This window comes from Dermatophagoides pteronyssinus, unplaced genomic scaffold, assembly GCF_027571235.1.
Source record: "Dermatophagoides pteronyssinus isolate colony J.1.1.1.1 unplaced genomic scaffold, Derpt_VIB-CSIC_2022.12 sq0007, whole genome shotgun sequence".
Taxonomy (NCBI): Eukaryota; Metazoa; Arthropoda; class Arachnida; order Sarcoptiformes; family Pyroglyphidae; genus Dermatophagoides; species Dermatophagoides pteronyssinus.
The window spans coordinates 1-16,884 of record NW_027461531.1 but is presented as its reverse complement, the minus strand read 5'-3'; the positions used below and the strand labels follow the sequence as shown (position 1 = coordinate 16,884).

General features: G+C 28.1%; 4 protein-coding genes across 7 annotated transcripts; 1 reads left to right on the top strand and 3 right to left on the bottom strand.

The window, feature by feature from the left end:
• Positions 1–106: 106 nt before the first annotated feature.
• Positions 107–1,914, bottom strand: LOC113799345 (uncharacterized). Its single transcript, XM_027349960.2, is given in 2 exon segments — positions 107–1,552; positions 1,554–1,914. Coding segments are annotated over 2 exon segments (1,698 nt in total). The 5' UTR covers positions 1,863–1,914; the 3' UTR covers positions 107–163.
• A 419-nt stretch (positions 1,915–2,333) lies between these two features.
• Positions 2,334–4,016, bottom strand: Ntan1 (N-terminal amidohydrolase 1). 2 transcript variants are annotated; one of them, XM_027350012.2, is made up of 4 exons: positions 3,780–4,016; positions 3,593–3,707; positions 2,852–3,528; positions 2,334–2,784 (listed from the first exon to the last, which is right to left on the bottom strand). In XM_027350012.2, exons 1-4 carry the CDS (start codon positions 3,888–3,890, stop codon positions 2,392–2,394), a joined length of 1,296 nt encoding a protein of 431 aa, XP_027205813.2. In that variant the 5' UTR covers positions 3,891–4,016; the 3' UTR covers positions 2,334–2,391. The 2 variants fall into 2 exon arrangements, with proteins under 2 accessions (XP_027205813.2, XP_075676728.1); XM_075820613.1 differs by having other exon boundaries at positions 2,661–2,802; positions 3,780–4,015.
• A 95-nt stretch (positions 4,017–4,111) lies between these two features.
• Positions 4,112–10,157, bottom strand: LOC113799363 (uncharacterized). Its single transcript, XM_027349980.2, has 3 exons — positions 7,130–10,157; positions 4,949–7,027; positions 4,112–4,888 (listed from the first exon to the last, which is right to left on the bottom strand). Exons 1-3 carry the CDS (start codon positions 8,925–8,927, stop codon positions 4,233–4,235), a joined length of 4,533 nt encoding a protein of 1,510 aa, XP_027205781.2. The 5' UTR covers positions 8,928–10,157; the 3' UTR covers positions 4,112–4,232.
• Positions 10,158–13,792: 3,635 nt separating this feature from the next.
• LOC113799449 (uncharacterized) lies at positions 13,793–16,388 on the top strand. 3 transcript variants are annotated; one of them, XM_027350072.2, is made up of 3 exons: positions 13,793–14,039; positions 14,104–15,753; positions 15,880–16,388. In XM_027350072.2, the coding sequence occupies exons 1-3, from the start codon at positions 13,913–13,915 to the stop codon at positions 16,143–16,145; spliced, it is 2,043 nt and encodes a 680-aa protein (XP_027205873.2). In that variant the 5' UTR covers positions 13,793–13,912; the 3' UTR covers positions 16,146–16,388. The 3 variants fall into 3 exon arrangements, with proteins under 3 accessions (XP_027205873.2, XP_027205872.2, XP_027205871.2); XM_027350071.2 differs by having other exon boundaries at positions 14,107–16,388; XM_027350070.2 differs by having other exon boundaries at positions 14,104–16,388.
• Positions 16,389–16,884: the final 496 nt, after the last annotated feature.

The window sequence follows — 16,884 nt, the reverse complement described above, 5'->3', positions numbered from 1 at the left end:
TTTAAATAGAATTGGTTCATTGCCAATCAATAATCAATAATCAATACTAAATAATAATAATATTTATTTATTTTTTTTGTGAAAAAAAAGTTTAAAAATATCTGTTTTTGTTTTTTGTTTTTTTATTCAGGTCAATATCAATAAGATTGATCATCTCAACAAATCAATCAAACAACGGATCATCTAATATTTGTCCTTCATTCAAACGATTATAATATTGTCTATCAATTTTTCCAATAGCAGTACGTTTAATTTGATCGATAAATTGTACGCCACCACGAAGTTGTTTATGAAAACCTAGATTTGTTTTGGTATATTGTATCAATTCTTTTTCGGAAATTTCAATTCCTTTTTTCGGTTGTACATAAGCTCGTATTAATTGTCCATCGATTGAATGTTTAACACCAACAACACATACACTGTCGATTGCTGAATGTTGTTGTAAAAATAATTCAATTTCAGCCGGTGATATTGTCCAATGACGAAATTTGATTAATGCTTTAATTCTATCGACAACATATAAATGACCATCATTATCATAGTAACCAATATCACCTGTATGATACCAACCATTTGAATCGATTGTTTCATTAGTGGCTTTTGGATTTCGTAAATAACCTGCAAATCTAGCTGGTCCACGAAAACAAATTTCACCTTGTTGAAATGCAGGCAAATTTTCTTTTGTTTCAATATCAATGATTTTCATTTCGTTATTCGATTGAGGAACTCCTACCGATCCTTGTGGAACAATCTGATCGAAAGGTTGCATTACACTGCCCATCATTTCTGTTGAACCATATAATTCAGATATTCGTACTTGATATTTATTTCTAATCTGATCAATTATATCTGCTGAAATTTTTGCTCCTGCATACGATATAACTTTTAATGATTGAAGATTAAATTGACGATGATAATCTTGAATGGCTAAATCCATTGCATGACTTGGTGCAATTGGTAATTGTGTTGCTTGATATTGTTCAACGGTTTTTAACATTTTATTTAATTGACAACTTTTTTCCAATATTAATGTTTGTCCCCAACAAAGTGTTTTTAATGTAGCAAAAATTCCTGATACATGTCCAAAAGGATACCACATTAGATAACGAATTCCTGATTGATTTGATCGAAATATGAATGTCGAAGCTAATACACTTGTTTGTGTATGAATAGCACCTTTTGGTAATCCAGTGCTACCAGATGTATAGATTATCATTAGATGATCATCAGGTTGTGTATCAAAATATGGAATTCGTTCCAACATTTTAATATCTTGATCGAATGCTAATTTTTTCATATTGATAATTGTTTGTATTGAATATTGTTTAATGTTGTTTTCCAGAAATGTTTCATCAACATTATCGGCAATCAAAAGAAATTTCAATTTTATTGATGATGATGATGATGATTGTTCACGTAAAGCTTTTTCGAATATTGTTAAACGTTCTTTATCAATCCATAATGCTGTAGCTTGTGAATCATTAATCTGTTGTACAAGTTCAAAACATCCACTAGCTGGTTTAAGTGGTGAAAATGTTATGCCTAAATATATTAAATGCCAACATTGATATAAGATATTCAAATGAATTATCGGCAAACATAACAACTAGATCATTTTTTTCAAGACCAATTGTCAAAAATTTTGTTGCTTGTTGTCGAATTCTTTTATCCAAATCTTCATATGTGATTTGATGCGTGCCATTCTTGTTGTTGTTATTACAAGTAACATCAATCACAGCAATCGTTTGTTGTTGTTGACATAATAATTGTTTGGAAATAAATTGACCAACACTATTATTGATCATTGATAATTGAATAGATTTATCCGATGATTTGACAATATAATTTTCCTTTTCAAACATTATGCAAATCTCTAACAAATAAAAAACAACAAAAAATTGTACTCATGCAAAAACAAAGTTATCATCTCATTTAAATAATGGCCATCTCTACGAAACAAAAAATTTGCCCTTTTTTTTATTTATGATTAGATTCGAACTTATAGCATATCGATTTCATATCATATGGCTATGAAAATTTTTTCTTTCTTTCTTTTTTTTCCGATAATAATGAGGAAGAGCAAACATCCAATGTCCAATGTGTGTACTCACATCAAACTTTTTTTAAATAATGAGAACGCGGAAGAGAAATGAATGTTTCGGGAGGGGGGAGGAAGAAGACAAAAAAAAACCTGCTTTTTTGCAACAAAATATTGGAACTTTGAAACATTCTCCAAGTTTTTTTGTTTTTGTTTTGTTTGTTGTATGGACTCGAATTGATCTTATCAATTTTGAATTTTTGCTCCAAATTCAATTAATCTAAACGCATGCGTATTTGTTAAAAAAAATTGTTTTATTAATCAAAATTTTTTTTTCAAATACCAGATAATTATTATTTGAAAATTTCTTTCCAAACATATCGATTATTAGTTGTCAATGATGATGATGATGATGATGAAATGTCATCAACATTATTATCATCATCATCATTGTAATTAATATAACGAAATTTTAAACGTATTGTTGTTTCATTTTCATTCAATTTTTTACATTCTCTTTCTTCGATAAGATTAAATCTTAAACCCATTTGTTGTATTAAACGTTGACAATCATCATTAGGTTCAATTGAAAATATTCTTGGTCGTTTTTGTGGAAAATATTGCTGTACAAATTGATCATTCGAATCATAACCAAATCGGCAAAGATGATTATATAATGTTTGAAATATTTGACGCATTTCAGGTACAAAATGTTCCGGTTCTACCATTGGTGATGTGGAAAAATGCTAAAAATAATATTCTAGCTAATTAGATATTTATATTTTGATTAAAATAAATATTTTAGATATTTACATTTAAAATTTCTTGATCATTAAATTTTAATGTTTCTTCAAAATATTTTTTTGCCGAAGGACTAAAATAACAACGTTTTATATGTAAAACCGGTATCTGTAATTTTTCCTCTTGTAAATTATAGATGGATATATATTCTGATGAACTATTAAATGATATTGATATACGACGGATACTGTACAATGGTATAGGTAATCGATCCATTGGTGAATCAATTGGCAATGGTCGAGCTAATAGAGCATTTCGTATCAGGCAATTACTAACTGTAACAGCTACACCGGTCAATTTAGGTACAGGATATTTTTGTTGCCATAATGTATTCTGTGTACCAACATGAATCAAACGTATATGAAACAAATATGGACGTATTCGATTGAACATTGTTAGAATATCAATAACTAATCGATCGGATATGTTTCTTTCATCTTTATAGCCACCAATTATAAATAAATCGAAAGCAATTTCTTGATTACGATAATCGATTGTACTTGTTGGATGATAAGTACTATGATGTTTTTTACCGCACATTTGTTCACAGATTTTTTTAAATTTTTGTGTATCAACATTATGATCAATTCGATCAACATGACAAAGACAGATGGCTGATGTATGATGTGAACGTAATATAACAGCTACACATGTTGTCATATCATCCGTTATAATTGTATCAATATTGGCTATATTTAAAACAAAAAAAAATGAAAGGATAAAATAATCATAACAGTCGTTTTACATTCTTACAGTTTTTGGCATTAACAATAGCATATTCATGTTGCATAACATGTAAAACTCTACTTTTTCTTACATCATATAGTTCTACATTTTGAAATGATGATACAAATGAGCTAGGTAATATCTGTGTGACATAAAAAGATAGAATAAAAAACATAATCTTTTTAAAATCAATGTTACAATCAACTTTACTTACAGATATACATGGATAACGTTCATAAAATTGATCGGTTGTTTTGAATTCATTGAAATCTCCAACAAAATCAAGATTGACTATCAACATTGTATCAAGACCAGTTGAGATCATTCAACATTGAACTTTATCAATTATCGATTAAGTCATTAATTTTGAAAGACACAGGATTTTTTTGATTTGTTTTGTTTTTGCTGTTGTTGTCAGCAGGTAAATCACCCGATTCTCAAATTGTTGTTTTCATAATAAAAATAAACAGATACCATTCAAATAGAACGTATGGAATTCTTTTGAATTTTTTCATCTTTAAATGGCGCGCATTGAATTCAATATAATTTGATAAGGAAAAAAAACAAAATTTATTCCGTTATAATACAAGAAGAAGAAAGAATAACACATTGAAAAAAATAACATTTATAAAAAAAAAATTTTTTTGATTAATCAACTTTGCTGATATTAAATTTGAATTTTTTTAATACAAAATTGTTGATCAGATATCGTCAGACCGGGTATTATAGAATTTAACGGTCGCATATGTTCTTGATATTTACGAATTTTTTCAGCACGTTGACGACGATTTTCCATTGGATTTGATTTAACAATTAATACAGCTAATGATAATACACGATAAAATAATAGATTAAATAATAACATTTGTAAACAATGATAAAAATGATCATCATGATGTAACATCATAACATATAATGTTGCTTGTATTTCTTTCGGGCCACAACGACCAAAACCATATTGTAATAAAATTGTTGCTTCATTTAAAAATCGACAAATCGATAGATTTGATATTAATTGATAAACATAATGCATACGACCAATTGGATTGAAAAAATTTGATAATATTACCAAGAATAGAAAAACACCAATATTTGTTATAGTCAATATTGTAAATTGACCATTAGTTAACAATGCGAATAGATGTCCCATACCTTGAATGGCAATGACTGAGATCAATACCAATAGTACGAGCCACCAATAAATTCCAGGTCTTATTGGTTCATAAATATTAACAATCCATATGTAAATAAATACAACCGGTATCATTGGTGTTATATCATATAAAGATTTCATCACATAATAAGCACCTGTACTGTACCAACCTATACAAAAAAAAACAAATAACATTAAAATGATAACAATTTCTAAATCATTCTACTTACCATTACGATGTTCATTAAAAAAATAAATAGATTCTTTTGAAAAATTTAATGATGTTTGTAAAACAACAATAAATAAAAATATTGAATTTAGATAAAAATTATAACGATAATTACTAGCCAAATCCATTTCACGATCAATACGTTCTTGATTACGATTACAAGTACTATTAAAATCATCTTCCATATCGATACAACCACTTGTGTATGCAATTTTATCGCTAAAAAATACACGTAGTATAAGTCCATAAAATAAATATATACCAATATAAATCATTAATGATAACCAAAGATAACCTTTTACATAAACCATATATCGTTGACATAAAATTGATACAGATCTTAATGAAAATTGTGGACGATTCAATTGTATACCATCGATTACTAATTGTGTTTGTTCGGTTAAATCTTGACTATCACTACTGGATAACATTTGTTGTTCATTTAATTTTACTAATTTTTGTACAACCGAATCATTATAAGCATATGATGAATATTTAATTAATTGTTCAATTGGAAATTTAGATTTATCAACATCAACATTGATTTCAGGAATTTTTTCAAGTTGTTGACTAATTTGATTTGGTGGCCCGGAATAAATCGATACACCACCCCTTGCTAATACATAACATTGATCAAACATCATTAAAATTTCAGTATTTGGTTGATGAATACTTGCTACAATGGTTAGATTATGACGAAGTACAAGTCGACGTAAACAAGCAACAACAATATATGCTGAATTTGAATCTAAACCACTTGTTGGTTCATCAATACAAATTAAATTAGGCATACGTAATGCAGTTAATTCAAGTGCTAATGCCAATCGTTTTCTTTCACCACCTGAACAATCTTGTACCAATGTATCTTCAGTATCGCTTATATCTAATTCATCCAATAATGTTTTAGCAATTTTTTCATGTTCAACCACTTGACCTTCACACTCTTCACCACTGTTTTTCAATCTTGATGCATATACTAAACTTTGTTTTGCTGTTAATCCGGGTAATAAATGTCCAGAAACATCTTGTGTAATAAAACATATCCTTATAGGTGTAAATCGGCTTAAATAAATATGTGTTTCTTCCGATAATTCAGTTTTACAACGGCCATTCAAAACACGTAATAAAGATGTTTTACCTGCACCTGATGTTCCCATCAAAGCATTCAATGTTCCGAAACGAAATTGTCCATGTAAATTACGTAAAATTAATCGTGATTCTGGTCGTACTGGACGTATTTCTTTAATCGAACTAGATGCAAAAAGATTAAGCGATCTCCATCCAACAATAATTTTATTTCTTGAAAATTGTTCAAATTGTCTTTCTTTACCATGTTTAATTCGACTAATTTCCGAAAGTTTAATTATTTTATGATCATTTATAGTGAATCTATTACGATTTTTTCCATAATCAATTGGTATTGGTTCAATTTGACTTAATCCAGTGTTTATTGTTAATTTATTATTCGAATGATTACTATCAATCAAACAACAAAAACAATCCATTAATGACCATTTTCTATTACCAAAACTAAATCGAAAACACATCAATATAAATGTTAATAAACGTATAATAATCATATTGATAAAAACTTGTGTTAATTGTGTATAAACACGTGATTCATCAATATTAAATTTCATCATCATTATTGACATTTCAGTTTCTGGTTGACAACGATCAATACCATAAAATGAAAACATTAAACCATTTGATATTGGTTTTGTTGCCAGTATATCCGATACAAACATTAAAATCGGTATATTCATATGTGCCAAATTAATTAAATAACCATTGACTAAACTTAATTGTATAAACCATAATTGAGCCATAACTATAGATATTTCTAATTGATCCAAAAATATTAGGCTTAATAATTGTCCAAATGTTTGCATATAAACACATGAAAGCCAAATGAAAAAAGCAAAATGCCAAAAACGATACCAATTTATACGATAACCATCAATTTGATGATGTTCAGTTGGAAAATATATTAATATTGTTATGAACAATGAAAACATTGTCACTTCGACTAGTCGAACCAATAAAAATGGCCAATAAAATGATGACATCGAATACCAGCCTGATATATTAATTTGGAATATATAATTTTTTTTTTTTGAAATTTCAAAACAAAACAAACTTTTTTTTAGGCAATCAAAAATTCATATTTAAATACACTTACGATTACGATGTTCATGACGAAACATTTTCAACATTGGTGTAAATAATATTGCTCCAACACCTAACATTATAACACCAAAAAATAGATTACAAAATGCCTGATATGCAATATAACTATCAGTAAATGCTTCATCATCTAATTGTTGTTGACATGTTGTACTGCTACTGCTACTAGTTGAATTATCTTGATCATCTAATGGATAACACATTGATGGCCGAACCATACGATGATCAAATACGGTTGCAATAGTCAATAGAAAACAAGCATAAACCATTAATTGATAGGATAGTATACGAAAATCGACAACAAATACAATATAAAAAATACGATATAATTGTAGAAAAAAATCACGAATAGTAAATGATTTTAAACGTCTTGGCATTCCTGATCCATTAGTTAAAAAACGAAGTTGTTGTTGATTTGCAAGTAAATATTGATGTTCTTCAATAAGTGTTTGATCAGCTAATCGACTAACACGTGAATCATCGATACCATGACAAGCTAATTTTAAATATTCTTCAACAGGTGGTCGACTACCTTCAACTTCAATACCTAATTGTAATCGTAAATTTGGACCAAGATTTTCTGGTGCTCCAGCATAAATAGCTACACCACCTTTAGCTAAAATATAAAGCTGATCGAACATTCGCAATATTTCATCATTTGGCAAATGTATTGATACTAGTACTGTAATACGATGAACAGCTGTCAATTGTCGTAAACATCTCATTACTTCTAATGCTGCTTGACTATCCAAACCGGTAGTTGGTTCATCAATGAATAAAAATTGTGGTTTACGATCGATACACATTAGTTCCTGTGCAACTGCTATACGTTTTTGTTCACCGCCTGAACATTGTTCAAAATGACGTTCAAGACAACGATAATCAAGCATCAATTCGGCAATAGTCATATCGATATGTTGATCCATAGTTTGGCTATTTGAACAATCAGAATTTTTGAATCGAAATGCAAATCGTAAAATTTCTCGTACAGTCAATCGACCAATAATTGTTTCATGAACATGTTGTTCAATAAAACCACAAACAGGTATTTTTCTTTCAACACGATTAACATAAATTTCCGAACCGGAACATAATCGTTGAATATTACCATTAAGACAATTAAGCAATGTAGTTTTACCTGCACCGCTTGGTCCCATGAAACCAGTCATGGTTTGATAGCGGACATGGCCATTTAAACGTCTTAATATCACTTTAGTTCTTTGTTGTTGGGAAGTTGGCCACCATGGCCAATGTGGTGATACTTCATATCGTATATTTCTCCATGCTAACGATATTTCACTATTCACTATTTGGCCTGCAATCGGCCGTTTCACTTCGCCCCTAGTAATGGCATCATTTATTGTTGTTGATGATGATGATGATGTTGCTGATGTTGATGATAGTGAACATGATGATGAATTTATTGTCGACGATAATGTCAGTGTTGTTGTTGATTGTAATGGTGATGCGATCGAAAAGGTCGATGATGATGATGTTGTTGATGGTGCAGATGATGATGATGATGACGATGATGATGCTGATGATGCCGAAGATGTTGATGATGCACATGAAGTTGTTGATGATGAGGATAAGGTTTTTGTTGCAATCATCATAATTGTTTCATTTGTTTCACTATCAACATCAACACAATGATTATTTAAATGATGTCGATGTCGATGATGATTATCAACATTATTATTATCATTATGATGATGATGATTATAAACGGTAGCCGATCCACTTGCTACAAACTTACCGTTTGTAGCAAAACGTAATGGTAATGATGTAGGCATTATGAACAAAATAATAACAACAGCAAACAGTTACAGTTAAACAAAATACTGTTAATCTTAATGATTTGTCGTAAGATAATTAAAACAAAAAATGATTTTGACCGAAAACAAACAATAAATTTTTGCTGTTATAATTTTGTTGTTGGTTACTATTTTTTAATTACTTTTGTTGATTTCTTTTGGTTTCCTTTCTGTAATCATAAACATCCGTTCATTCATTCAAGAAAGAAATGAATTCCTGCGATTTTTGTCTCGATCGATGATCTTAGTTATTTCAGTGTTTTTTTTTTAAAAAAAAGGAAAAGATAATCAGAAAAAAAAGTAATTTGAGGAAAAAAAAAGAAAGTTTTTGATTCCTAGATATATAATTTGTTTGTTTGTTTGTTTGTTTGTCAATTTTCAATCACCAATCATTAAATTTTTTTTTTGATTGAAATGATTGATTGATTGATGGAACCCGATGGAACTTTTTTTTCGTTTTTCACTGCTGATTATAGTCAAAATGTCCATGGACAGTGGTTTTTTTTGCTGATGGAACAAAACACAAAAAGACAAACGAAAAAAACATTAGAAATTGATGAAATAATAATCCATTGCCGTGATGTTTTACAAAAAAAAACAAAATAATGATGAAAACAACAACAGAACAACAAATTCATTGAACCAAGGTTGTTGTATAATAATCTTGTGTGTATCAAATAAACAGAAATTGGCAAGATAAATGATTATTACAGAGAGAAATAAATAATAATGGAAATGAAAATTGGATTTTTGAATGAAATTTTATTACAAATGGTAAAGAAGAAGAAAAAACAGAAATATAAAAAATTGATGAATTTCTGGGAAGTTTTCTTTATATATTGATGAAACAAACAAACAAAAAATGTGAAACTTATCATTTCCTATTCGATGTCATTGCTTTTTTTTCTGTCATTCATTCATTGATTAATTCATCTATATTCACATTTTACAAACACACAGAAAACAAAACAAAAACTATTTCAAGGTGATTTTGATGATAATCATTGAATAATGATTTTTGGACATTGGACATTGGATTATGATGATAATTTGATTTTTTCGTTGGCCAAAAATATCAGCCTTTATGGCCAATGATGATAATGTTAATGAGAATGACGTCAATTTCATCATTGTTTTTTTCAAATTTCACAATTTAAAATATATGTTTGTTTATTCGAAATGACAATGACAAAAAAAATTTTCCTTGTAATTTTGGATTTTTCTTGCACTTGGATCAATTGGTCGGTTTTTTTGCCATGAAAATCTGATTATGATAATGGTGATAATGGTGATTTGATGTAATGATAGAGAAAGAGGATTTCATTGAGAAATGTGATTGTAATTAACAGATTTTCAAACTTTTAGCCAAAAATTTTATCAAATTTTTTGGGATTTCAAAATATCAAACAAACAAACAAACAATCACACCAACAACAACAACAACAACATTATGATATTATTATCATTAAGATATTTTGGTTATTATCGTTGTTGTTGTCGTCGTCTTCGTTGTTGTTGTTGTTGTTGTCGTTTTTCGTCATCATTTTTGTTTTTTTTTCTTTTTTGGATCGTTTTTTTTTGGATCGCGAGTTCATACACACACGCATACACACACATCACATCACATCATACACACACATAGATAAACATTATACACAAACAGTATGGTGGTCAAATGTAATGTGTTAAACATAATAATCAGTCACTTTTTTCACAGTCTCACTATGTTGGAATCTTTTTTTACTTTTCGTATTTTTTTTTACCGTTTGTCTAAATATCCTATATGTCTCTTTTTACTTATTTCACTGTTGTTGTTGTTGTTGTTGTTTATCCCGTGTTTTCTTTCTCTTTTCATCATTTCTTCATTATATTCATCCAAAATTTTCTTCATTTTCTTGGATTTTTTGATGATGAAAAGCTGTTAGGATGGATGGATAACTTGATGGTGAAAGTAAAAGTGAAAAAAATAAAAATTTTTTGGCTTGAAATGATATTTGATATTGAATGTGTGAATAGCGTGTTTATGCCAATGTTTGGATTTTTTTTCGTTGTTGTTGATCGCTATTTACCATCATCATCATCATCATCTATGGCTGCCATCGGCATCGTTCTGGAAATCGAAAAAAAGAAAAAGAAAAAAGAAGCGGGTTTGAAATGCTGATGATGATGATGGCGGTGGTGGTGGTGGTGGTTATTTGATGTGAATTTTCATTCACAAGATTTAACTAGCTTTTACTAGTTTTTTAAGTTTAAAATTTTTTCCTCCTTTTCCTTCTCCTACTTTCCATTTTCCCTCCCCCCTTACTCCCAATTTCATAATAATATTCCTTCATCATTATCTCATCAGTGTCTGTCTGTGTGTGTGCGTGTGTGTACGTGGTAGATTGGCGACCGGGTTAAAATAAATCCAAAGTTTTTTCTCTCACTTTCACTCTTTCTCTCTCTCTCTCTCTCTCTCTCTCTCATTTCGTGGATTGATTAAGTCAAGTTTAGTAAAAGATGATGATGATGATGATGGTGAAAAGAGTCTTTTTTTTTTTGTTGGAAGGATGTTTTGCGTGTTGCCATTTCACCATGCAAACAGCCCGTCAATATGATAATGATGATGATGATGGGAAAATCTGAATTCCAATCAAAATCAATCAGTCATCATTTGTTTCTCTCTGTTTCTCTATCTATCTATCTTTTTCTACAAAATCTTAACCCACAATATCAAAGTTGATCTTAAATCTTTTTTTCATTTCACTTTCACTTTCCTTTTCAGAAATTTTCCTAAACAAAACAAAAAAAAATGTCAAATTGGCCCCATACAACAACAACAACAACAACTTGCACAAGTTCGGCTTCACTTTTTTTTTTTTTTTGTTTTCTCGCTTGACTAGACTCGGCGCCATTCGACCGATATTCGGCATTTTCATTTTTCTTCATTTCTTTAGTTGGCACAATCATCATGTTTTTTGGTTGGACTCATTTGATTCAAAATCAGCATCATAAAGCTGAAAAAACACACTTTCGCTAATCTAGCGGACAATACAAAGAGAAAACATATATTTTTTTGTTGTTTGGCCCTTCTATTTTTTTTTCAAAGTCCACGAAAAGAAAATGAAAAATTTCGGGAAAAAACATGCAGATAAAACGCGATTTCTTCATTCGCACACACACTCTGTGAAAGAGAAATCGCCATAGACAAAATATTATGCGAAAAAACAAAACAATTGCATTTTTGGCATAGAGAAAATATCTTTTTTTTCCCGACCAAATGATGATAATTAAAATGAATGTTTTTTCTCTCACTTTTCGAAAAAAAATTTACGTAACAAATTCAACTTTCTCTGCATTTCATCATCATCATCCTGATCATGATTATGATGATAATATCTTTCCCGTGTTTTTTGAATAAGTTTTTACGTTCGTAGAAAACTTACTGAGAGAAGAAAATTATTTAAATATTTGATAATTATGACTTTATCATTATCTTTTCATTCATATTTTCGTTTTGTTTTGTTTGTTTTAATCAATTTTTTTTCAATGAACCCGAAAAGAGAGCGAAACAAAAAATGTCATATTCGAGAAATGAACGACTTACTATCGATCATATCGATAGTTGCTCGTTTAAAAACAAACGCACACATCCGACTCAATAAATTTTTTGTTTGCTGTTTGTTTTTCGATGAGAAAATTTTTTTTTCTCACTTTTTCACCTGTTTACTTAGTTCAATTTTAATTAACCAAAATGAATTCATCATCTGAATTATATATCATGTAATCAATATCTTTTTTAGAGAATGAAACAAAAAATGAGATGAAAATTATCAATACGGCCTTGAATTATATCCAAGACAAACAAAAAAAAATTGTCCTTGATGGAAATATGAATATTATTTTTTGTTTCTCACATCTTCAAAAGATCAAAAAAGACTTGAATAAGATGTTATTTTTGGGAAAAAGAAATTTCAATTATGATTTTTGAGTTTGCAATTTTTTTTGTCAACTTTTTTTTGAAAAAATTTCACATATATAAAAAATGTAAACAACAAAGTTATGTAACCCACAGATGAAACGATATGATAAAATGATAATTTGTATTTGTAATTTCTATTGAATTTGAAAAAATTTTCTAAATGATTTTTTAATAAGCTAATCAGTTATTGGATGATTGGCTCATTTGATATTGATGATGATAATGATTATTATTATTATTATGGATTGCTTTGGATTAAGTTCAAGGTAAATTTTTCTTCTTGTTGTTTGTTTGTTTGTCTGGGATTTTCATTTAATCAAAAAAATCATTTTTTTCAAAATTAATTTTATCGCGTAATTCGCATTCGATGTCAATGTGAGTGTGTTAACATTGATTTTCATTTCGTTTCTTCATAATGAATTTTGAAAAAAAACGGTATTCACCGCCATCTAGTAGCCGATATTTGAACTTTTAATTTGATTTACCAATTTTGTTTTTCAAAAAAAATTTTCATCATCAACATTTGATTAGAATTTTGATAAAAAAAAGAAACAACGACGACGACGACGACATTATCATTATCTATGATTGATTTGGGATTGAATTTATCTATCTCTTTATCTATTACATTATAAATTATAAATGATTTATTGATTTTGGTTGTTGTTGCAATCCAATTCTCTTTTTTTCATAATCATTATAATCCACTTGACAATTGAACAAACAACAAACAAAATAAAAAAAACATTGGTGATGACAAATGGATTTATTATCATTATTAATTTTTTCCTACCAATGTACAAACAGATCTATGGATCTTGTACAAAAGATAATGTTGTTGTTGTTGCTGCTGTTTTAAATATTTTGGTCGTATACAAAAGAAGAAGAAGAAGAAGAAAAAATTACATACAGAAACGCATTGACAAAACAAAACCAAACAAATAAATGTTTTGAATGTTACCGTAATTTAGATTCTTTCAAACAAAAATCAAACAAAATCATCATGCAAGATTCACCATTACAATTATTAATCAAAACATATTGTCTTTTTACGTTTGTTTGTTTTGAACAGCCACAATTACCATTGGAACAATGTCCAAAATTTTGTCAATGTTTTACTGCACCACTTGGTATGTTTATTTGAATTATTATTTTTGATTTTTGAATTAATTTCTGATTGATTTTTTAAATCAGTAGATGATGGTGAAGCACATTTAACTAATAGTTTAGTTTGTACAAAATCCGAAGCAATATTGGATGAAAAATTTCCAAACAAACAATATCCAATATTAAATTCATTGATAATTAATGTTAAAAATGATGGAAAAGATGATTTACAATCAACAAAATTTTCGAAAAATATTCCAATCATTTCAGTTAATCATTTAACATTACAAGGTTTTACTGGTAGACTAACGGATCGAAAAACGCCAACAATATTCAATTGGTTTGATACAAGTGAAATAAAATCATTATCATTTATTGAATGGTCAAATAATGAAGTATTTAATGACCCGGTTGCATTTAATTTTGCTATAATGCAAAAATTTTCACAATTACAAATATTAAGATTTGAATCTTGTTTTTTACAAATTATTGATCAAAATTTTAACAGTGTTCAATTGGAAAAATTACATACGTTAATTATAAAACAATCAAAACTTAATTATATTCATCGAAATGCATTTAATGGAAAAGCTAAACAATTTCGTCGTATTATTCTTTCAAATAATCAATTAACAAATCTTAAATGGATAACTTCATCATTATCTGAACAGTTTGAATCACTTTGGCAATTAGATTTAAGTAATAATTGTTTAAGAATATTACCCAAAAAACTTGTTGAAAAATTACCCAATCTAAATGTTTTATATATTTATGGAAATAATTTTAAATTTTTTCAATATGAATCATTAATACCATGGTTTAAAATCCAGGAATTTCGTTTATCACATACAACCGCCAATGATATAATATATCTGAATGATCAAATGAAATGGATTGATAAATTTCCATCAATTTTCAAACAAATCGATTCAATGTTTACAATGGAATCATTTTTAAAATTTTATCAATATTGTCATGATAATGATGGTTTGATCAAAATGGATTATTTATGGAATAATTTTGGTTCATTACATTATCGTAAATATATACCGGATAAATTAATTATTCAAAATGGCAATGATCATGGTCAATTGGTTATTAATCATTGTGATACGAAAGAACAATCAGCACAAATAAACGAACCAATTTTTTTGATCGGTCTAGAAGTATCAGATATTCTGATTCGACAAGAAATTCCATTCTTTAAAATTCTTTCATCATTAGGTGATTCAATGCCACCAACACAAGTGGTACCAAAAACAAAACATGCAATAAAATTATTTTTAATGGATAAAGATATGTGGAATTTTTGGATGAATGGACAACGAAAACGAACAAACAATGATATAATACTTTGGATCGATATTGTTGAAGAACTTTTAGATCTGGCATATACAAAAAATCAATATATAATGTTAACATTTTGGTCGCATAAAGAATTCAGTAATTTGGCAATGCCATCAGATTTATTGAATGCAGAAAATTTTAAACAAACAATAATTAAACCATTAATCGAAAAAATTCATGATCATCCATCATTAATGGGTATTGAAATTGTTGATAATGCTTTTCAAACACAGTTATCAAATTCAAAACAAAATATTGATCCAAATATACTTCGGAATAATTGTCCATATAATGATGAATTTTTACGAAAAATTCAAAATGAAATTGAATTCATTGCCTATCATGTTGGAATGTTGAAAGAATATTTAAATGAACCATTAATCGGTATTGGTATGGATAGTAATTGTAAACCATGTTTACCATTATTATTAATTGATGATTGTTTATCCGATCAATCATCAACTATTAATAGTGGTAGTAATTTTGATTTTATTACAATACGTAGTTTATTTTCAGAAACTAATACCATATATGGTTATAAAGAATTGGAAAAAAATTTTAATAATTGGTTTTTACAACATGAAAAAATGAATTCAATTAATAAAAAACATCTTTTCTATTCAATATATGGTAATTATGTTAAATTAGATCAAAATGTTGTAAAACAATTGGAAAAATTTACAATGGGATATTTTACACCTTCTGATCATCGATCATTGGCTAAAATTTTTGCAGAAAAAAATGAAACAAATATCAACAAAACAACAGCAAAAAGCTCTTGAACAAAAAAAACTCAAATCAAATTTTAAAATCAAAACAAATTCACTCAATAGATGGCGTTTTTTGTTGGTTCATCATCATCATTATTAATTTGTAATATTTTTATTTCCGTTTTTTCGACTTATAATAACTCGATGATAAATGATGATTTGTTTTTTTGTAACCATTTTTTTACATTCGACCATTACATTATATTATTATTATTATTATTATTATTAAAAATCATTTATTTTCATTGATTTAGAGATGCTACCTGTTTCTTTTTTTGTCCACAAAAAAAGAATAATAATGATGATCAGCTAATGATAATTAATTATGGTCGAATATGATCAAGGTGTTGAACCACGGTTGAAATGAAGAAAAAAACCATCGACAAGATGGTCAAAATGATGATCAGATCATAATTACTAATACAGTATTCTTCAATACTACTTTGCAAAACTAGAATGATTTTTTTTTAATATCAAATAAACAAACAAACATAAAATTTGTTCCTCTTGATGATGATGATGATGGTGATGGTGATCATTTGCATAATATTTATAGAAAAAAAAACGACAACAACAACAACAACAATAGAAAATATTCGGGAAGAATGATGAAGAAGAAGAATCGACGACCATTATCATCATTATCATCATCATAATCATTATTTGTTGTTGTTGTTGACTGAATAAAATATTAACGATAATAATAATAATAAAATTATTAATATTCAATATGGATCTTGTTATAATAACA